This window comes from Misgurnus anguillicaudatus, chromosome 17 (assembly GCF_027580225.2).
Source record: "Misgurnus anguillicaudatus chromosome 17, ASM2758022v2, whole genome shotgun sequence".
NCBI lineage: Eukaryota > Metazoa > Chordata > Actinopteri > Cypriniformes > Cobitidae > Misgurnus > Misgurnus anguillicaudatus.
The window spans coordinates 31,591,008-31,614,884 of record NC_073353.2 but is presented as its reverse complement, the minus strand read 5'-3'; the positions used below and the strand labels follow the sequence as shown (position 1 = coordinate 31,614,884).

General features: G+C 36.4%; 1 protein-coding gene across 1 annotated transcript in view; it reads left to right on the top strand.

The window, feature by feature from the left end:
* Positions 1–23,877, top strand: part of erbb4b (erb-b2 receptor tyrosine kinase 4b) — a 438,095-nt gene that overhangs the window by 370,166 nt on the left and 44,052 nt on the right. The window contains exons 18-21 of the mRNA XM_073854619.1: positions 5,606–5,738; positions 9,045–9,167; positions 9,488–9,586; positions 13,213–13,398. Coding sequence (XP_073710720.1) covers positions 5,606–5,738; positions 9,045–9,167; positions 9,488–9,586; positions 13,213–13,398 — 541 coding nt within the window. The remainder of the gene's footprint in view (positions 1–5,605; positions 5,739–9,044; positions 9,168–9,487; positions 9,587–13,212; positions 13,399–23,877) is intronic.

Sequence of the window (23,877 nt, the reverse complement as noted above, 5' to 3'; positions counted from 1 at the left end):
AAAATGACAGTTTACATAGATTGCTGTAGCTAGAGCCATGTAAATAAATCTTTAATACTCACACTCACGCACAACATTTTTTTCTTGTCTTAATAGTCTGCTGTAGAGCAAGAGTGTGTGCTGGTTGTTTGGACAGAATATCACAGTACAGACTGCTAAAAGTAACCCTGAAGAAAAAGAGCAGTAACCCTGGAGACTAAAAACACTCAGGGGAGAGATGAGGATCTGTAGAGGTGAAGCAGATGATTGGCAACACTTTTAACAGCCTGCAGATTCACATACTGTAGTAAGGCATATTAGATGCCATTTGATTTGTAGAAAAATAATGGAGCAATATAAAATAATGCACATGTAACACACCCATCAAAACAGGTGCATGCTTTTATCAAGTGCAATAGCATCCATTCACATACTCGAAAGCATTACTGTACATTTACTGAGCAATGCATTCCAACAGAAATGTTTCGAATGTATATTGTAAGTGTACTGTATCTCTCCAGAACGTCTCTTGCTTGCTTGCAGAAGACATGGCAGGTTACACAAAACAAGATGTCAGACAGCCTGCGCCGCGTCTCCTGCAATATACGGCAACGCCACACTACACTACGCCCTGACAGCAATGCAGCATCAACATAATTGCCTGCTCATTGTCAGTGCGACGGTAGCTTCCTCATGCACGTGGGATCTATACTTATTGCGGCCCATACGCTTTTGTATTCTGACTGCAGATCAATATCAAATTAACGGGGGAGATTCTCATCTGGCCCGGAGATAATTTAGCAGTCTATCACTCATCATGTCCGGGCAATGCTTCACGCTTTATTGGGTGGGATTTCATTTTCATTCCATAAACTTGCAGTTTCAAGTTTACACAGGAGGAAAGACCAAACAATAACAGAGTCCATCGCATAATTTCTGTCTTTCCCTGCTCCCCTATAATTTGATCTTTAGTCTTTGCTCCATAAAACTGCTGATTTACAGCATTAGATCTCAGTGATGTATGGTTTCAGCTGAGATTTGAGTTTTGTTTTTCTATTACAAATTATAATAGCAGCATAACAATTTATATAAAATGCTGTTGATGATTTTTACAGTACAGCATTTGTCTTTTTTTGCTTTATTGACATGCACCCGAGCTGACATGGACTGCACAAGCTTGAGCAAAAGTAAATTTTATCACAGCGTGAATGACTCTTAAAATTAAAAATGTAGGATGTGGAAAAGAGAGAAAATCTGACCATTTATACAAAGCAAGTTAACATGCATGGTCAATGTCACAAAATTTCTTATTTGACCTAGACATACTGTATAACCTCAAAATATTTTATATTCATTTTTATGTTAAGTTTTGATTAACATTTTTCAAAAAGTTTGAATTTTTCAGGAACACGACTTGGTTACAAAGTGTAGACCAGTTTAACAAGAACACAAATGTAAAACAATGTATTCTGTTTGGGTGCCCCTTATATCATTTAGTCATCAAGTCTTTGTAAAGTAATTTAACCCTTTAACTGGCGTTTTACTTTTTATATTTTATAAATGTTCAGTTATCACAAAAAAACTATATATTGTTGGAAAGGTCTAAGAATGTAGTTTTTATATTTCAAAACCTTTTAGCAGTAATAATAATGCAGTAACTGTAATTTATTCATTTGTGACAAGAGTATGCAGCAAACCTTACAGCAAACCAACATAAACCTCAGTATATATATATATAATTTTATGTATAAAAATAATACTATATTGCATTTTTTATTTATTACAAATAAATGTAAACTCCTATACAAAAATATATACATTTTCACCTCCAGACACGTCCGTAATTTTTTTAAAAGTGTCTTCTTTAAACCAAGACCAAAATTAGGCTTTTAGACCAAAAAATTTTATATTAATTTGAAGGTGTACATCACCTTTTCACCCCCCCCCCCTCCACTCAAAAAGGGCTGCGCGAATTAAAGAGAATTGTTCCTAAAGACATAATTCAGTTTTTCCACATTTCTGTGCTCAGGATTTGTTGGGCGGAGCTAAAACAGTGTCTTGTTAAGTGTATTGTGATTGCCCTAAAACAATCACAAGCATTCATTCAGGTTGTAGGACACTCTTAAAAAGGTTGTGTTAAAACAACACATTTTGTGTCTAGTTAAGGACAACACAATTAATGTGTTGCTCAAATAATAACACAGAGATGTGTCTAGTTAGGGATAACATATTTTATTTTAACCCATCTTGTGTTTTCCCTTTTATTAATTTGAAAACAAAATAAACACAGAATAACACATGTGTTAAATAGCATAACACAAAACAATGTGTTTAAATTAGCAGTTAAAGTGCATCTATTTCATTCCTAAAAAAAACGTTATTTTGTGTATTTGGTATAATACAATGTGTTCGCGTGGTTTATGGTTACAAAAACACTTTATTTTACACATACCGTACATTTTTGTAGCTCCAGATATACTGCTTTCCTCAAACGCTTTGATTTTGTACAAAGCTTATCGATTCGAAAAGCGCTGTTTTCCTGATTCCCCTGCTAATCTGTACATTGTGATTGGCATGAATACCTCCGAGTCAGCCGAAAATGTGACACTCCTTACCATGTTTGAAAGATTCACTTACAATGCAATACTAACAGGAGTTAATTTACAGGCTGTAAGACCAAGCGGGAGGATATATATTTAAGCAATAAGGTACGAGAGGCTGTGCTGTATCGTGAATAAGTAACGGCTGAAGGGCGTTGTTAGGCACGACGCGAAGCGGAGTGCCTGCAACCCCTTCAGCCGTTACTTATTCACGATACAGCACTTGCCTCGAGTACCTTATTGCTTTTATAAAACGGTTACCACACAATATTAAAGTAAAAAAAATATTAGTGCAACTTTCATGAAGTTAAATCAATAAAAGCATTCCTTCCGCTAGAAAAAATAGTCCCTGAAGCAAACAACAACATGGAAGCTCAAATAAAAACAACAAACTGCTCTCAGACTTTGTCTCATTATATGTTTATGTGTTGCTAAGGGTGTTGCTAAGGGCGCAGTGATATTAAATAGAACCGTTGGGTGAAGCGGTCATAGCAGTGCTTTATTGTCAATAAAGCACACCTATTGACCAATCAGAATCAAGGATTGGAACTAACCGTTTTATAAATGTCGGTTTTGTCCACGTCAACAGGCCCAGGAAGTAAACTGTTGCCTACAGTCCGTGTGTTTGTTGTAGTCCAAGTAAAGATATTTCAGTTGGAAACGATAACTCGCGTCATTGTTTACTTTGGGCTTTGTACCTTTTCCATATCTTTAACATGTACTATACACATTTACACACCAAAGGAAATGTAAAATTGTGAATCAAACGATAGTTGCTCTTAAAGAGACTGAAGCTTTTCCGCGAGTGGTTTCAGTACCGTAGCTTTCCTATTTGTTTAGAAAGGGAGGGGTGGTTGCAATTCGCAACCTCCCCGGTATATGCTGCTAAAATCTACACACTACATCTTTAAATAAAATGGTTAACAAACAATACAAAGAGTAAATCAAACAAAAATGTATCAATGCATAAGGGAAAATCACAACATTTTTCTTTAAGGGGACAGTAAGTAGGATTTTAAGTGTTTTATTAATCAAAATCAATGTCTTTATTCATAAATATGTCCTCGTTGGTGTCAAAGTGATCTGACTTTTCTTTGTAAGCTTAGAATTTCTTCTCTTTACTTACATTGAATGGGTAAGTCTAAGGAGGCTTCCATGTCGTTCCGCCATACTAATAAACTATAATAGCAGAGAGGGACAAAAAGCACTAGCCTACCAATGCGTTTCCACAATGCGTTTTCATTCAGAACACGTGAACTAGCTGAAACGGACAAGGTGATCAGTGATTACATAACGGCTACCCTATTTGCAACACGCATTTGGAAAAGCGAGGCGCAAGAGAGCACTATTCGTTTGAATGCAAAATACAATTTCACCACTAGATGGGGGTAAATCCTACTTATTGTCACTTTAAAATTTCAACTTTCACTTAACTTTCCCTGCGAAGTGATACACAGAATCGCTGGGTGCAGCGGTCATAGCTGTGTTTTATCGTAATCCAATCACGGACTGGAATTAACCGTTTCATAACAGGGTCCTATGCGGTAAATAAATGTGATAAGACTTGTATTGCACTCTGAAGATTGGAATTAGAATGACAAAGCTGTAATAGGACAGTTTGTGCTGTGTATTTTCTGCAGGCAGTGCTGACTTTAGTTCTGCCTTCTTCCATGCTAACTGAATTAGGCCTTTCATTAATGCTGAGGGAACATGTTTACATGAAATTTATACTGAAAGCTGAAAGTACGGCTCAGAGATGACTGATGTAAGATGACATTAGTTGGACAGACTCACTCTAGACATATCCTTTTAAATATCTCTTCGCTGAGAGAGACAATTTGTGCGGGTTTCTACTCATTTATGAAATACTGCATGTAGTTTTAAACAAGTAAAAATGCTTTCATCATGTATTTTTATAGTTTAAGTTTAAGTCTGTGACAAAAGTAAAACAAAAATATTAATAAAGCATTATAAATATAAGTACTAGACATACTGTTACAATTATACATAAAAAAAATATTTTCCTGTATGGGTGATTCTCACGAAAAACTTGGTTTTAAAAATGTCAAGCATGGAAATGTAAAAATTGCTTAAATTTACTTTTTTCCTACCAGACATTGAAAAACAAAGTCTGGAGTAAATGGGAACATTAATTTAAAAACTTTTACTTATCATTTAACACTTTTTGTAACATAATTAAAAAAATTAGTCCTAAAAAATCTTATTACCGCAACAGTCAGAAAACATCAACACTGACATATTTTCAAAATGACATGACAAACCTGAAAGAACATAATTTGGAGATTCTGCACATGCATTTAAAATCAAAGTATTATGCTTCTATTAATTAAATTAACATTTAATAAGCATCTGTTGCGGTAATGATAATCAAAATGTCGTGTAAGCATTCTGACAAGACAATATTTCAAATTAACTGTAAAAAAAATGATCTTACCTGGTAGCCATTTTGAAGTAACTGGTCCATGTGCTTGGTCACTCAAAATCAAACTTTATTAAAATTCTGTATGTGTGCTTAAACTGTTCTCAAAAAGTGTTGCGGAGGATGAGAACATCAGGCATGGACACATCATTTTCCTAATTTTTCTTCATTATTCTTATACATGAATATTCAGTAAATATTTTTTCTGTCATCTAAAGTAGTCTAGCAAAACATCCATTTATTTTTTTTCTTAATATGTTTGTGTTAATTTGATTAAATTACAACATAACGCATGTTCAAACACAGCGGGACACATTGCGGTAATGAGAATTTCAGCAGAAAATGAGATAAAATTTCCAATTATAAATTCTTATGTTGAAATCACACATTGTGCAAAGTAGAACACAGTATTGTGTAAATTCTGATCTTTTTAATGTTACTATATTACACATTTTAAAGCTAAAATCATTAGTGCCGTGGTGTTTCAATGGTTTCGAGAGAATCACCCGTATATGGATGTATTCCACATTAATTTCCCATTATGTTTAGATTGTAATGTTAATTATCTGTCCTCTGTTTGACACAGGACTCCTCTCATCGCGGCTGGGGTTATCGGTGGACTGTTTTTGGTGATCATCGTGGGCTTGAGCATTGCAGTATCAATGAGAAGGAGGAGCATCAAGAAGAAAAGAGCCCTAAGACGCTTTCTGGAGACTGAGGTTAGACATCTATATTTAAAATACTTTATGAAGAGCATACTCTCCAATTCCACAAGACCTGAAAACCTCTGGAAATCGAGTGCCAATTAGAGACAGCAGATGATGAAAGAGAGGCACGAGAAGTGGAGTGTGACCTGTGGTCCTCATTGTGTCTCATGTCAAGTTCAGAGAGGAAGTACTCACTACTGAGAGATGAGTGAGATGATTTCCTGATTTAATTTTACTTAAAGTTTTCTCAATTGAAAACAGAATCTTATGCTGGTTATTCATGCATGTTTTTATTGCATGCATGTTTATTTTATGCATGGCCACTTAAGTGTGAGTGTTTGTCATAGCCCTCGTTAAATTGGTCTAAACACTGAAAAGGAAAGATCACTGTGTTATTTATTGCATCTAATGCATCAGTATGCAATAATTAGATATCCATTAAAGCAATAAGCTACAAGAAACCATGCAGTATGGGGTTTTCAATCACACCAACAGATGGATCTGAGGTTTATTGCTATGATAAAGACACCAATGTTCAATAAAGAGTTGTATCTATTATTAATAATTATTGTTGTAACGTTTCAGCTTAGTTTACTGTTATCATGCAATATAAAAACTTGGCACATTAATACAAATTGCAGTTTTTAATTATACTACTACTACTACTACTACTCAGTGTAACAGTAAATTGTAGCAATACTACTACTATAATTGACATTTTTATTTACAAATCTTTACATCCTATCTTTTAATCCCTCGTTTTCATTTATTCATTCTTTGTATCTGTCTTTCTAAAAACACAAGGTTATTTCATATCACAATGTAGGTGGAGGATTTTTAGGAATGCAGGTTGACTATAGATCCAGAGATTCTGACCCCTCCTCCTCACATGTGCATATATCCATATAACCTGAGGCTTTGAGTAGAGAAAATAATATCACACAGATATCTGGAGCAGGCCCACACATGTTTCCAAGAAGAAACCGTGTACTGTTTGTGTGAAAATGGACACCATACATGCCAACAACCAAAATTGTCTAAAACCATATGTACAGAACAGCCGCATCATTAAGAGTTAAATAACCCTTTATTGTCTATAATGAGAGTATAGTTCCTAGCCATATTGGCTTATAAAGTAGAAACTTTAAATTTTCCGTCAGTCTTAGTACACGTTGTAACTACAAAAGAGTCAAGTTTGAAATAGGAAACATATTGAAACTCTTTGGTTATTTTTAGTGTGATGCTAATGGTCTAATCAGATTCAGTGAGTTATGCTAAGCTATGCTAAAAATGATACTGCCAGACCCGGAGATCAGCTGAATGGATTCCAAAATGGTAAAAATCTAATGTCTACCTCTATGGGAGCTGGAAAATGAGCATATTTTCAAAAAAAAGTGGAGGGTCCCTTTAAAGTCACTTAACACAGTTAATGTGGATGACGAAGACCTGGCCAGTAGCACATACAAAATTATGTGATCGGAAATTCATGACAATGTTTTACCATTAACTTATCACTACATTTTAAAATTGAGATTTATACATTATTTAATTTTGTTTGTTAGAATAGGACAATATTTGGCGAGATACAACTATTAGAAAATCTGGAATCAGAGGGTGCAAAAAAAAAAAAAAAATCAAAATATCGAGAAAATTGTCTAAATGAAGTCCTTAGCGACACATATTACAAATGATAAATACATTTTTGATACATTTACGATAGGTAATTTAGAAAATATCTTCATGAAAATGTTCATCTTTATTTAAAGCTCCCCGAACCTAAAAATGCACTTTTAAATGTTTTTTATCAGAAAATGAGTCGCCAGTGTGTGCAGAAATAGCCTGTTATTATACAAATACATATATTATTTTTTGTGTAATCTCCTTTAAACCGCAACAGTGACACAAAACAGGCTGTTGGGGATCCCCTATCAATGTGATGTCACATTGATTACGCCCCAACCATAACATTTCATAGACCTTATGACCTTGTAGTTTAACTTTTTGCCAGAAACACATGTTTGCGTAAGTGGGTATAGCAGAGACTTTAAAGCAACATTAAAGAGTTTTTGCTCTTTGCTCCCCCTACAGGTTAGAAGCGTAATTGTTCATTACCACTGTCGTAAATACTGCAGCATAGCTGGCTCTGATTGGATTGTAGGTCTGCCGTAAAAGCAAGTTTTTGTAGTTTTCACTCGAACTAAAGGTCCGCGACCCGACGGTTGGAAACTTCTTTAGTGCGGTTTTGGCCGATAGATGGCTGCAAAGCGAATGTGAAAGTGCCGTTCACTCTGTTTCGAGTGGATGAACGACTGAAACTTTTTTGGAAACGTTGTTTTAAGGTTAAAAAACTCTTTGGTGTTGCTTTAATATCCTTATGATTTTTGGCATTTAAAAAAAATTGTAATTTTGAACTATACGATGTATTGTTGCTATTGCTACAAATATACACGTGCGTCTTATGAGTGGTTTTGTGGTCCAGGGTCACACATAACTCCGAGTGTGTTTTTTGGAAAAAGATAATCACATACAGATCGAGGATGGCTTGAGGGGGAGTAAATCATGGGGTAATTTTCATTTTTGGCTGAACTTTCCCTTTAAGTCCCCCTCGGGTGCACGTACCCCTGGTCTAAAGCATGTCCATACTTCTGTTTTCACTAAAATAGGGCATTTCTGTCTGGATTCAGTTTAGGTTAAGTGTGAGCTACACCATTTCTGCTCAGACTTTTCAGCACCTCCGGGGGAGATCAGGACCACGGACAGTTCCTGATGTGTATCTTGGCAGTAGTGCCTCCGCTCTGAAAGCCCCTCCCCTAGCTCTCCTCCGCCTTTCTGTGTCCAGACTCCTGATTTACAATTCCATTTAAATGAAGAACTGCTATTGTTTTTTAATCAGGTGGCTATGATGAGCCAGGGGATGACAAAAAGGGTCGATAGAACGACTGATTTACGCTCTCACTTTCTCTCCGGTTCTTTCCCGATTTCTCTCACTCGCGCTTCATATTTTTATCAGGGTAACCTTCTCTATTTCTCTGTCATTGTTCCAGTATCTCCTGTCTTCGTTCTTCTCTTATCTTTGTTCCTTTCTTGCATTTCAATGGTCCTTTGATCGCCAGGGGTTTTTATTCATTGATTGGACTCTCTAACTTTGACATGCAAAATATAAGAGCACAGAAAGATAAAATAAATTAGGTGGAAATCATAAACTGTGCTGTATGCACTGCAGTTTATTTGAGTTAGGCCGAACATTAATCGATTGTCCAGATTGAATGTCCCAGATTTATAACTTCACTTATGAAGTCTCACTTCTTTTCGATTCAGCTGGTGGAGCCCCTGACGCCCAGTGGTGCCGCCCCTAACCAGGCCCAACTGCGTATTCTGAAGGAGACCGAGTTGAAAAGGGTGAAGATTCTGGGAGCCGGAGCTTTCGGCACCGTCTACAAGGTAATGACCTTAAAGTGGTCGAGGTAACTGAACAAGGTTGCCTATGAATAGGGCTCTTAGAGGATTTTGTAATGAGCTTTTGTGTGTCAGTCTTTCAGCTCGATTTGTGTTACATAATTGTTGGAGGTACTTTTGTTTTTCACAAGTGATTATGAGAAACAAAATATAAAACTTTTGCCATAAATGATGGCCGTAAGCAACCATCTAGCACCCATCCAGAACCCACAATGCAATGGCGCGCACCACTCATCTTTTCTACAGAAATGTGAAAATCTAGTTCATCCAAAATTCCTCAAAAAATCTCTTCTTTGTGATTTCAGGGCATTTGGGTACCCGAGGGCGAGACTGTGAAGATCCCCGTGGCCATCAAGATCTTAAACGAGGCGACGGGCCCCAAAGCCAACGTGGAGTTTATGGATGTGAGTGTCACTGCCGTGCCTGCAGCTCTTTTTGTTGTGTTTTTCAGGCTTCACCCACATTTTCAGAATATTCAGCTCTTTCATACTTCAAAAGGAAACATGTATGTAAACTTCATCCTTTCAGATGATGCAAGGACTATGAAACACATACCAAAGGGCCTTTTACACCCATGTTGAGTTCAGTCTACAACGTCTTATTTTTATATGTAAGTCGCGTGTTTGCTGGCGATGTAGATGACTGGCTTTGATGTTAGGTCTTCATCTGTCTTCAGCAAGTGTGACTTAAGCATATATTTAAGGGGTCTCTATGCGACAACCCCTGTGTATGGCCACAATGACTATATGGTTTCCCACAATTATTTTTTTGGTTATGGATCGCACTTCCTTAGAAGGTTTTGTAGTTCCTCTCATAACGCGCTAAAAATGCACACGCGCATGCAGGCGGATCAGATGTGTGTACTGTATGCCGGACCCTGCTGCTGATTGGATGAGCAGCATGAATGCATGCAATCATATCGGCAGCTGGAGAATAGCAGGAGCGTGAATGCTCATTATATAACTGTCAAGTGTGTAATTTTATGTAGTGCCCAGATAACGGTTTTGTGCATGTGTGTGTTTGTGAATGTGTGTAGCAGGCTGTTTTTGTTTTTTAAATGTTGAAACATCGTAAGAGATTCCCTTTGAGGCCAGAAATCTTATTAATGGCTAAGGCATCGTTTATTGCGGTAATATAACCTTATGGCCCGAAGTTTGGATATTATTTCAGAATTATCCCCTCAGCTGTTTATGAAAATTATATATATATATTTTTTACATTCTCTAATTCTTCCTTGTATTGTGCCCTGTTAACTTTATACTCCAGGCTATCCTTTGTTTTTACCATAAGTAAAATATGTTGGATATAAACTGGAATTATTCCTACAGGATCGGTTCAATTAGAATGGAAACGGTGAACATGCTGTTTTAGTGAAATGACTCACAGACATTTCATCTGTTTGTTTAGATTATTTGATTTAATATAGTACTGATTGGTGTGCTCTTGAATAATCATACGGGGTGACCTGGACCCTCTCTAATTTAAAAAGAGAACCCCTCACCCCATCAATTAAACAGCAAAAAAGCCTTTACAGTTATTTTTCTGTGATTAAGGGAAAATATTCAAATTACTTTTATTTTGTACAACTTTTGAACATCTATTTCCATAAAATTGATTGTAAAAGATAAATTTGTGGAATTTGAATCCAACATTATTTGTATCAGGACTAAGAGTAATTATTGCAACTTTAGCCCACCTAACCATTTGATATTCCTTTTGATGCACAATAAAATATTTAGAGTTTTTAATATTTAATATTAGTTTAGCTGAATAGTTTGCTTATGGAGTCATCTTCTTAAAAAAAGAAGTCACCTTATTTAGGGTTCATAAGAGAAAATATGCCAGTGTCTTAAAGGGACACTCCACTTTTTTTGAAAATATGCTCATTTTCCAGCTCCCCTAGAGTTAAACATTTGATTCTTGTCGTTTTGTAATCCATTCAGCTGATCTTCACTACCACTTTTAGCATAGCTTAGCATAATCCATTGAATCTGATTAGATCATTAGCATCGCGCCTAAAATAACCAAAGAGTTTCAATATTTTTCCTATTTAAACTTAACTCTTCTGTAGTTACATTGTGTACTAAGACCGATGAAAAATTAAAAGTTGTGATTTTCCAGGCAGATATGGCTGGGAAATATACTCTCACTCTCAGGAGGCGCAATAATATTACGCAGTACCCGAAAGTAGTCCTCTGCTATTGAAAGATACTAAGGGGACTATCCTCGGCTGCTGCGTAATATCATTGCACCTCCTGCAGCCATGTTACAGCAGCAAAGTCCTTGATTATTACCCCAGAATGAGAGTATAGTTACTAGCCACATCTGCCTAGAAAATCGCAACTTTTAATTTTCTGTCGGTCTTAGTACACGATGTAACTACAGAAGAGTCAAGTTTTAAATAGGAAAAATATCGAAACTCTTTGGTCTAATCTAATGGTCTAATCAGATTCAAAGGATTGTGCTAAGCTATGCTAAAAGTGGTATTGCCAGACCCGGAGATCAGCTGAATGGATTCCAAAACTGTAAAAATCTGATGTTTAACTCTACGAGAGCTGCAGAATGAGCATATTTTCAAAAAAAGTGGAGTGTCCCTTTAAATCAGAGTAAGTATCCAAAACTCATTGTTGCAATATCTGAGTATAAGGTATTTTTCACTTCTTAATCTCAGTGGGACACTGTGTGTTTGTGTGTGTTTACAAGCATGCTAAGTGTAGTATAGACTAAATCATCAATAAATTAGCTGTACTGAATGTGTTCTGAATGGTAATATGTTTATATCTATATTTTGTAATTTAAATATCCTATTATTTCTCTATATAATTCACTATTTTGCAATCTAACATATACCCCCGGTTTCACAGACAAGGCTTAAGGCTAGTTCCAGACTAAAAGACTAAAATGTTTGAGCTGTCTCAACTGAAAATAACTTGGACTGACAGATCTTAAAGAGCACCTATTGTCCGATTCACGTTTTTAAATTTCCTTTGGTGTGTAAGTGTGTATTAGTTCATGTTAATGATATGCAAAAGGTACATAACCCCAAAGTAAACGATGATGCGAGTTATCATCTCCACTGTAAATCTCTTTTCTTGGACTACAACAAACACATTGATTGTAGGCAACAGTTTACTTACTGGGATTGGTGATATAGTCAAGACATATACGATATTATCATAATTCCTCCCGCTTCGGACTCACAGCTTGTAAGTTAGCAACCAATTATTTTAAACATGGTAGGGAGCGTCACATTTCAGGCTGACATCAGAGGTATTCAGACTAGAGGTCTTATCGGGTCCAAAGAAATGTACCTGACCCGAAATGACCTGAATCACTTTATACCCGAACCCGACGTGCATAAATAATTTTTTTTAAAGAAAGACCCGACCCGAGACAAACCCGAGAAAATTAGACCCGAGTCTGACCCGAACTAGTGACTAATTTTTTTAACCCGTTCAGCAAAAACACATTCATTTTAAATTACCCGAGACCCGATGCTGAAATTATTGTACCCGACCCATGTCCGAGGCGCATGTGAAACTTTTAGACCAGAACCCAATTGGGTCTCGGGTCGGACCTCGCGTTTTCCAATCTAAGTGGACCCGTTCACTAATTTAGACAGATTAGTTGGCCAATCAGGGACACTGCGCTTTTCAAATCTGTGCGTTTTAGGAAGAGAGTGAAATCTTGAGCAACAAAAATGTACGGTATGTGGAAAATAATGTGTTTTTTTTACCATAAACCACACAAACAGATACCAAATATACAAAATATCGTTGTTTTTAGCAATGAAATACGTGCTCTTTAAAATATGCCAGTGCCGTTGATTTGTCTCAAGATATATACCGGTAACATCTTTTTCTAAGGAATGTGTATAAAAGATGCTTAAACATCTAAATTCAACTAAGCCCTAGTTCTGGCTATACCAGGCTATACTATCGTATTATACGACAGGCCACACAAACTCATAGTTCAGCATTCCAATATAGTGTGTGATTTCCTGTGATCTAAGTCCCTGTTATTCCCCCAGGAGGCTCTGATCATGGCCAGTATGGAGCATTCTCACCTTGTACGACTGTTGGGGGTTTGCCTGAGCCCCACCATCCAGCTGGTCACTCAGCTCATGCCCCACGGCTGTCTGCTGGACTACGTGCATGAGCACAAGGACAACATTGGCTCCCAATTACTGCTCAACTGGTGTGTTCAAATCGCCAAGGTAAGACTCGACATATCCTGCCTGGACAGAGGAGATTTGGGATATGAATGTGAATCCCAGTATAGGGGCGGCCTAAGATCCTGATATGAGTTATAGAACTGGTCCTCAGCATCATACAACAGCAAAAGGTTTTTTTGTTATTGATGTCATTGTATAAATATCCTGTTTGCAGAAAAATACTGGTCTGTTTTCATCCCAGTGTTGGGTCAGAAAAGGAAAAACCCAGCTGTTGAGTTAAATTAACTCAGAAAATGTTTATATTTCACCCAGTAATATACACATTTCAGACAGATTTGCCAAAAGTATTATGCTTTCTTTACGTGTAAAATTAACTTTACGCGGAACCGAGTGAATGTTTAAAGTAAATATTAGGGTGTATTTTATGTCTGGCGTTTGAACTTGCATTTAAATATTGATCAGGACTTTGCTTAGTCTTTCTTCTTATCAGTCATCCAGAGAGGTTCATTTTACCAGATTTCTTTGATATCAGACCCCCGACCAGGTTTGCTGTCTGTAGTGTTCTGTTTATCTTCCACCCACACCAGTGGTGCTTATATTTCCTCTTCTCAGTTTCTCTCAGACTCGCACGCGTAGATGCACATGCAGTTGATCTCAGAGTAACGGCACCTCAAAGGCTGCTGGGATAGATCAGCAGCTCGGCACGTACGCCTTCTCTGATCTGAACTTCACATTGTAACCGATTTAGTTTCTGTCACCTGAGAACCAAATCTCTGACACCTCCGAAATGCACAGCTGTCTGTCAACTCAAAATGCTTTAAGATTTTGTGGGGGCATAAAAGAAAATGATTTCTTTTTTCTGCACTGGCAGAACCGACATTTAAGGAATTTTTGTTTACAAAAAATTCTTTAAAGGAGAATATGAGCTTAACCTTGAATATGAACGTACAGGTTACATACAGAAGTTACATAACAGCTTGTTGATAGTTGAAATGTTTTTTGCAGTGACTGTACTGTGTACTGCATTACTTATCCTTACATACATATATCCTAAATTATGTTCATAACCCAAACTGTAGAAACTGTTTAAAGCTATAACAACTTGCGGTGAGTCTTTGCACCTAAAACTTACTCACTCTTAAGAAATCCTATGTGTACAAGATTTTTTCTTACATCTAAACACAGTTTTGCCCCTATTTTAAGGATCTAAGGGCATGGTCAAAAGCACACAGCGCAAAGCACACAGCGCAAAGTCTAAAATGGTGTGTCCGAATCCACTTTTGCTAATTTAACGACGGGAAAAAATATTTTAAAAGGGTTGTTTCTATTCTCGTAATGAGTAATGGGTGTGTTTTGGGCATAACGTGCAATAAACCAATGAGAGTCTTATCTCTCATCCCCTTTAAAAGCCAGTTGCGCTCGCTCCATGCCGATTCCTTATTTAGATGGCGGAATTTGTAAACTGAAAAACTAAGCGGAGGTAGAAGACCACCAGTTTAAGATTGATGTTAAAAAAATTTTTTTTATAAATGTAATAAATTTTTTTAAACCTTTGGTTCTCTTTTAAAGTCGTTTTCTTTCAGTTATGTAAGTAAAAAATTGCAGGCTTTTATTTGCTGTAAATGTATGGATAGCCTACATGATCAGTGTAATCTCAAAGAATAATTTACAAATATGCAAGAAAAGGGGGGAAAAAACTTTATTTGTAACAAACAGGAGATAAAGAATTTACAAACGTGTGAAGAGCCAAAACGTTTCAGCACTCGAACAGCGACATGAGTTTTGAAAAGCATTACTTAAAAAGGTTATCATCTCACCATATGGTACAAAGTCATCATATACAAATTCTTGGGGTATCATTAAAAAAAAAAAAACATTTCAAAATAATTGCAATATTTGGGTCATTCTACAAAAAAGGTGGAAATGCTTGTCCCTTGCTTTTGCAGACCCCTTAATCATTTAATTTGACCCAATAATCCCATAATGATATATATTTAATAAATATAGACTGTCCTTAAAAAATGAGGAGAGAGTTTATTTATTTAATTTTCTTTTTTCTTTTTTTTTTTCTTTTTTTAAATGTCTGGTCCTGAAAAGTGCCCTGTCCCTTTGATCATACATGTAAGTTGAACTGTGTACTTATTATTTAAAACCATGTTTTTTGTAAACCAAATCGAATTTACATTTACCTTTAACCCTGTATGAATTTAATACAACACTGAAATGTTAAAAATACACTATTAATATAAATAATATCAAATAAATATTTGTCCCCCAAATTTATGTCATTGGTGTTACCCTACCCAAAGCACCTTTATTTTGAAACAATGCATCAGCTCTTTGAAGTTTTTCATGGGTCAAGAGGTCAGTGAAAGAATTGCAGTGGAGGAAGGCAAAAGGTTTGTGAGATGTCTTACCTTATTTGTCTAAAATATCATGATATATCTAAGAATTTTGAGATAAGATTTTTTGGATGTCATTAGTGTTACTCTTTTTTATAGCCGGGAGTGTTAAGATCTTTACATAAAAATACATTATACTGAATAAGTATGTTATTGTTACATCTCTGATGAAATGGCACATGGTTAATGGCAGCCATTTTGTTAAAATATTAGTTTTTTTCTGTAAATTGTCATTAGTGTTACTTCTATAATGAGTACTTCCTAAGCACTATTCCTTTAACTGACCAACATAAAAGCATAAAAACAAAACAAGATGGAACATTTTATGAAAGTTTATAAGTTTTATCATATTCATTATCTATTATTATATTCTAATTGTGTCATTGGTGTTACATTATGTCATTGGTGTTAAACCAAGTTTTGGTGTTATGAATGTATTTTCGTGTACTTTCTAGTAATATTTTATTGTTGATATGGGATGTAAGACATTGTTGATATTTCAGTCTTTGCATCAAAGCCTTTTTGGTTGAATATTTTTTTGTTTTTGTTGGTTTTAAAGAAAAAAGTCAAACTGATGATCAAATAATTTCATACAATGCTGGATGAAGAATTTAATTAAACAAAATATTAATAATCAATGATTTTTCTTGCTGTTACCATTCCTCTACTCAACCTTTAACTAAATACACAAGCTGTAATGAGAAAAAATATTTAGTATCAACATTAATGTTGTTTAAATCACAGGTAACACCAATGACAAATAAATGACTCATTGATTCTTTATTAAAATGTATTAAAAAGTTAAAAAATAGATTAAGCTCCCCCTTTTGCGGATTCATAGATTTGAAAAGTTAATTAATGCTATTAAAGAAGTTCATATAAGCACATTTCCATCACCCAAATTCCACCTTTTCTGTAGAATGACCCATTTGTAACATTCAATTAGCTCTTTACACCTTCTAACGTCTCCTAATCGGTCCTCATTTATGTCCAAGAGACTCAATTATAATCTTTTACATTTTAATCCTTTAATTTTTATATTTAAAAATGTTTGTGTGCTGTCAATGTGTGTAATAAGCAAACTGCGTTGTCTCCCGTTTATAGGCGCATATTACTGACGCGCTCTTCACATGACAAAAACAATACTGGGCCATTGACTTTAGACCAGGTTTTAGTTGGTATATGGCGTAGTCTATTTAGTTGCCTCAAAATAGCAATGCGCCAACAATGCGCAAGTCATCATGCCCATGGGCACACAAATGGGTGCAAATGCATTTGCTATTTAAACAACTTAATGCTGGATGTGAAAATGATAACTGCGCCTGGCTCAAACTAGCAAAAAACACTTGCATTGGGCATTGCGCTGCATTATGCCGGGTGTATGATAGGTCCCGTAGAGTTATATTAAATAATATCTTTATAATGGTATTGAATAGTACCCCAGTTTTAAGCTCCAAAAAAGCACATCCATCCATCAAAAGTTATTAAATGTCTTCTGATAAAAAAAGAATGGGTTTTTGTAACATTGGGTCAAAAGTCAGCCTTCTGCCTGACCTCACCTCTCGTAAACGTGTACAGCCGTAGTTTGTAAAGTTTGAAACATAAATGTTGCCTGACAAAAATCTTTAACAATGGGGCACTATTCAATTCCATTATAAGCAGAAAAAAATATTATTTGAAGTAAAAATACATATACACCTAGAATGGCTGGAGGGTAAGTAAAATATGAACTACCTGTTTTCTTTTAATCTTTCCCTTTTATTTATATAAATAAATCTATTTTACATATTTAAAAAGTGACTATCCATATTATTTGTCATATTGTACTGTAGCTTTGTATAAAGCAGAACACATCAAAACTATGAACATCATGCATTTAAATCGAATTATGTTGAATTGATATTGAGTGATTTTGTTGCTGACCAACATGACCAATCCACAGGCTTTTCCAAAGCATAACATATAAAGGATTTTAATCAGAATACAATTGTTATCTGAACCGCTGGAATCTAAGGCTATTTATTATGCATTAAACACACAAAATTCTTTCTGTAAGTAAAAAGCTCAACACTGTGGAGTGGGAGTAAAATCAAATACTGTCTGCCCTGTGTTTTTTTTTTTGACACTTTAAAAATGTCATTCAATATACTCTGTGTTAAATATCTAGCTTAAAAATGTCAACGGTTGACTCTGATGTATTATGCAAAATTATAGAAGGATATGTTAGTGCAGAAATCTCCTATACGTGTGCACTATTGTAAGATATGGTAAATAACTGCAGCGCGTCGACAGTCTGCACTTTATCTTGATCAGTATAACATGCCTTTAACTTTCTTCATTTTCATTGCACAAAGTTGTTGAGTTACTAAAGCTCAGCTCATTTTGATGAGAAAAGCTACATTTTCTATGTTTTGTTATGTTCCATGTATTATTGATACAGCAAAACCACGGTATACAGTATACATTATTTACAAACACCTTATTACAGACATAGAGCATGTTGTTTTTGCAGTGCTTTCCTTATGCAGTGCATGTGTGTGTGTGTGTGTAAGGCTATGAGGAGTTGCTTCTAATGAGGCCAAAAAGACAACTTAGACGAAAAACTGAGGAAGGACACAATGAAAGTGCTCTCTTGTATTGCACTAACAATCAGTTTGTGAGCACCGAGCTGCAGGGAGAGGCTTTGGATAGTTTTGTATACGATAACAAGAATGGCAACAGTTACTGCTATGTGTTTCAGCAAGCAGTGAGTTCATATAGATGCAGAATTCTAGATGCATGTCTTCAATTGGAGACATTTTTATGCTTAAATGCAAAATACAGTGCAAGTCATACACTTGTCCTTAGAATCACACATTTGAGGATAATGGGACATTGAACTGTTCACAGTTATCTGTCTTAGGTGATTCAATAAAGTAAATGTTCACCCAATCTACATTTATTAATTGAGAAGATTTTTTTATGTGCTTGCTGGTGCAAGAATAAGCGAAGATGTCTGGTGCATAGAGTAGTTTATACCAAATCCATTTTTTCCCCCTTATATCATCCAAAATCAGTTTGTCATGACCATGTCTGGCAGACTGCAAACAGGCATAATAATAAGTAACGTTTATGACGTATGTGCTATAATTTAAAAGGCATCTGCTATACCCATTTTACAAGATGTAATATAAGTCTTAGGTGTGCGCATAATGTGTCTGTGAAGTTTCAACTCAAAATACCTTACAGATTGTTTTATAGCATGCCCATAATGTCGCAATTGCAAAAACACAATGTTTCCGTGTCTATTCCTTTCAATTTAAATGAGCTACTAATCTTCACTCCCTTACCAAAAGAGACAGTGCCCGCTTTGAGTTCAAATAGATCTGATTCCTGTGTATAACTGGCTAAGGGTGGAAACTGTGGTAATGCAGGACTGTTGTGTGGTCGTGGGCGGGGCTTTATCAGTGTGATGTCACATTAACAATGGAATCATAACGGCATGCCTAATGAGACTGCTTTGGATTTAATGGGGATTAATAAAGAAGTGGTAGGTGGATCACTGTAGGGTGGTTATGTTTAGACACTGCTAACACACATTAATGTCTAAACACCTGGTGGATTTTGCATAATAGGTAACGTTTTCTGTTTTCTGCACCCAAATGACAGCTTTGACTTTGAATAGATAAAAATTTTAATTATTAACAAATACAAAGATCACTCGAACAGGCATCGCCACTATGACCCATCATTATATAAAAAAGACCAGTGCAAAGGTTTTTCTAAATTCTCATTGGTCCACAGAAAAAAAAATAAGGTGAACAACATTAGAGTGAGCAAATAATGACATTTAGTCTTTAAAAAAACTGTTCCTTTACCAGATGAACAGGGTCATGGGTATAATGACAGTAACCACATACAAGAAAGTTTTTATGGAAAAGGAAATGGAGCACAAAAGATGAGACACAAAATAGATGATGTACAGTAGTGATTTAACCCTTTAGGCGCCAGAGGTTTTTTCCTAAAACGTTTAATTTTGACATGTTACTTTCAAAAGGCTATATCTTAAACGTGATAAGAGATAGAGACTTTCTGTAAATTAGAGAAATATTAAGGATGACACACTTTATGGAGGGGAATAAAATGTCCCATTAAATTTGCATATTATGACGTCATATGTGGCAGCCATCTTGAATTTTCATGAAAAGTCACATGTTTGATTGATAAAATGCAGCACTTCTTTCCCCCAAAATGTCCCTCACCTTCTGTATGCTATATTGCACAATACTGAATGCTCAGGTAAATAGTAAGTAGTAAACAAACTGATCTGCGCGCCGATAGACTAACGTTATGCATAATGGCTCCTCTGCCCCGTGTATAACACCGCCTCTGCTCGCATGCGCCCCGAGTGGAGAGAATTTGCACAGCTGGGACTATTGCCATTACTGTCGGCGTGATTGTGAGGAGGTGCACGGGACGGAGCACTGGAAGTCGGCCGCTCGCCCGACAGACTCCCAGGGCCCGCTCGGGAAGACGCAGCTTGCTCTACATTGCTTGCACGGTAAAAAGACTGGACGCGCATATTACCTCCAGCCTCATTCCCCACACCTGTAACACGCCTGCTAACCCGATGAATTCTCCGACCCCGTGTAACATTCCCACCACTGACATTGGGCAAAGGATTTATCATGTGCTTGGTGTATAGCTACACTTTCACTTTGTGCAGCCGCGCGATTGCAAAGCAGGGGCGCGTCTGAATCGTGGTCACTAAATGAATCACCAGCATCTTCTGAAGGCAAATATTCCCCTTCAGAATCATTGCCAGCAAATATAAGACCCAACACTTCATTGCAGGTAAGCTTTTTTGATGCCATTATATGATCATGTATTGAAAAAACTCGCTGAGGTTATCGCTCTGATAAAATGACTCACTTGCACACTAGCTATGCTGTTGCGCACTTCAATGCGCTCTTGCTCTAAGAGTTTGTATAGAAGCATGATGTTTTTCTGAGTCAGGTATAAAGTAGGACATGTCTGCCATCTAGTGGAGGGGGGTGAACGAAATTTGACACCCTATGTGACAAAATCGGCAGTTACATTCAGTGACGCATCTTGTCGACAAAAGTCGACCGTGGCGCCTAGAGGGTTAAAGCAGGTTTAGGAAGAGCCAAGCAGAGAGATAATAAGTCAAACGTGTCATATATGACTACAGGCCCATTTTTCTCAGTTTCAGCCGTGTGCTTTACAGGTTAATGGCAGTTTGGGAGTCAGTGGCATATCTGTAAAAGAAAACGTACTTCATGCAATAGATTATTGATGAAATAATCATGAATAAAAGTAATTTTGATGAGTAGATTAATAAATGAATAATGCAATGAAATGAGATTGGCCAGAGGTGCCAGCTGCACTAAACCAGCATTTCCTCATCCTTATTTTTTTCACAGTTCAACAGGCGCTCTATTTCTCTCTATTCTTTTGTCTTTATCAATGTTAATAAATGTCAGATAGACACCTGGAACAGAATAAGCCTGATCATGTATAGATACAGACATGACTTACTCGACAAGACTCAGTTCACATCTGATACAATACATTAAAGTATGTGTGAAGCTGAAAGTTTACCCTCACCAAAGATCACCAGCGATTAACTTTTTATTGGATTAAAGGTCAGGAACTGCAATAATAGATGAGCAATAAAATAGAATTGGCCTGTTAATTTAGATCAAATCTTAATGCTAGTGAACAACCCACCTCCTCCCATTTTGTTTTTCTAACTCTTAGCGGTCATTTATACAATAACATTTTCAGCTGTAAATGGGAACGTTTTTATGCGGTTTGGCTGTTAGTTTACATGACAATGGTAGGGTACGTGCCATATGTGTCATTTTTCTCAAACACGTCCTGTCCAGGATTTCATGTCCGTTTTTCGGAAGTCGTATTTGTCGACAACATACGTCACATACAAGTTAAAAACATAAAAATTTACATTTATTTCTCTTAAGACATACAATCGTAGTTTCATTCTTACCTTGAAATGTAACAGTGGTTTTTCTGAAAAATAAACCTTAAAGGATAATTCCCGTATTTAACACTTTGAGTCTCATTTTTGGTTTGTTTTGGATGAACTACAGTGATGGACACTGAAATTTTGACAATGGGTCGTGTCTTGACTTTTTGACTCGTTTAGAAGCGTCTTTTGACTTCTTCAGAATGGAAGTCAAGGGCCATGCACAAACATGTCATTAAAACAACACGTGGTTTGTGGTGTTCGCTGAAGATTAAAAACAAATATATCGGCGCACTATATGTTTTCAATCCGTGTTATTTGCTATAGGGAATCTATTTTTTCAGATACCTCACAACCGCATATAAACTTCCGCTCTATATTTGAGTCTTACAAAATGCCAAATAAAACATGACAGAAACTGTATTTCACTACACTACTTGTTTTTAATCATCAACGAACACCACAAACCACTCGGTGAGTAGCACAGTTTTGAAAATTAACGTTAAAGGAACAGTATTTGGATTGTGGCCAAAATCGGTACTGCAATCACAAAACTTGTGGCTAAAACTGGTACTGCAATCACACAAATGGTGGCCAATACACAACATGACAACATAAACATCAGTTGAGGGCTGCAACTCCGCTTTTTAAATGACAATATCCTGGCCGGACCATTGTTGTCAGTGATATAAGTATTGAAATGAAAATGATTTCTTAATGTCTAGTGACATATCAGGCCCATTTTATGATTAATTGATATAAATTTCTTACATACAGTACTGTTCCTTTAAGTGTTGCTTTAATGACATGTTTGTGCATGGCCCTTGACTTCCATTCTGAAGCAGTCAAGAGACGCTTCTAAAGGAGTCAAAAAGTCAAGACACGACCCATTGTCAAAATTTCAGTGTCCATCACTGTAGTTCATCCAAAACAAACCAGAAAAGAGACTCGAAGTGTTAAATAGCGGAATTACCCTTTAATAACGTATGCGGTCGATCAATGCAACTTCCAGGGGATGTACCCAAAATCCTGTCCAGAACGTGTCTGGGAAAATGGCACGTATGGTCCCCCTAGTCCAAGGGTCTCCAACCCTGCTCCTTGTGAGTAACCATCCTGCAGATTTTAGCTCTGACCCCAATCAAACACAGGTGAAGCAGCTAATCAAGATGTTCAGGGTTGCTTGATAATTACAGACAGGTGTGTTGGACTGCATGATGGTAGCTAACCAGAAGCATGGTTGGAAACACCTAGCCTAGACAATGGCGTTTTGGGGACCTGTTTTTTTTTTATGAGACATTGTCGCAAATCTGTAAGTACTGTGACATCATGCGATTGTGTTAATTCTGTGCAGGTATGCAAAAGTATAACCAAACCAAAACAATGGCGGCCTACAGGACTGGGTTTATTGAAAACAAAGTTTCTCCAACAAAGTTTTGGTGCTTTATAGTCCAGGGTCTCTTGTAGTAATCAACTTACCTCGTCGTTTATCTAAACAAAGTTGCATGATGCGTTCTATGTTTTGAGTGTTTGTGTTTATTGCTCTGTATGTGCAAAAGCATGTAGCTTTTCATCACAAGGCTACTGGCCTGGCACACGTAATACAGCTTATTTAATCATCTAGTGCAGATCTTTTTGACTAGTGTTGCTACTGTATGTGAACATTTTTCCTTTTTTATTACATCAATGTTGTGTAAAATTAGCCTTAAAGGGACACTTCACTTTTTTTGAAAATATACCAATTTTCCAGATCCTCTAGAATTAAACTTTTGATTTTTACCATTTTGGAATCCATTCAGCCGATCTCCGGGTCTGGCGCCCGTGTTGGGGAAAGTTACTTTTAAAAGTAATGCATTACAATATTAAGTTACTGACAAAAAAGTAACTAATTCCGTTACTTACTTACTTTTCATGGAAAGTAAAGCTTAAGTTACTTTTTAGTTACTTTTGCGTTACTTTTTCTTACTTGGTTGAGGCTTGATCTCTTTCAGGCCTTGCAGGTGTTTTTATGGTCACAAAAATGTCAAGCTCTGGCCTGCCATCTCCGTTTCTGACTCAAACTGTTCCTGCTCAGGCGCATAGAGTGCGTAAATCTACGTTAATATGTTCAGTTTAATTCAGTACGTTATATTATCT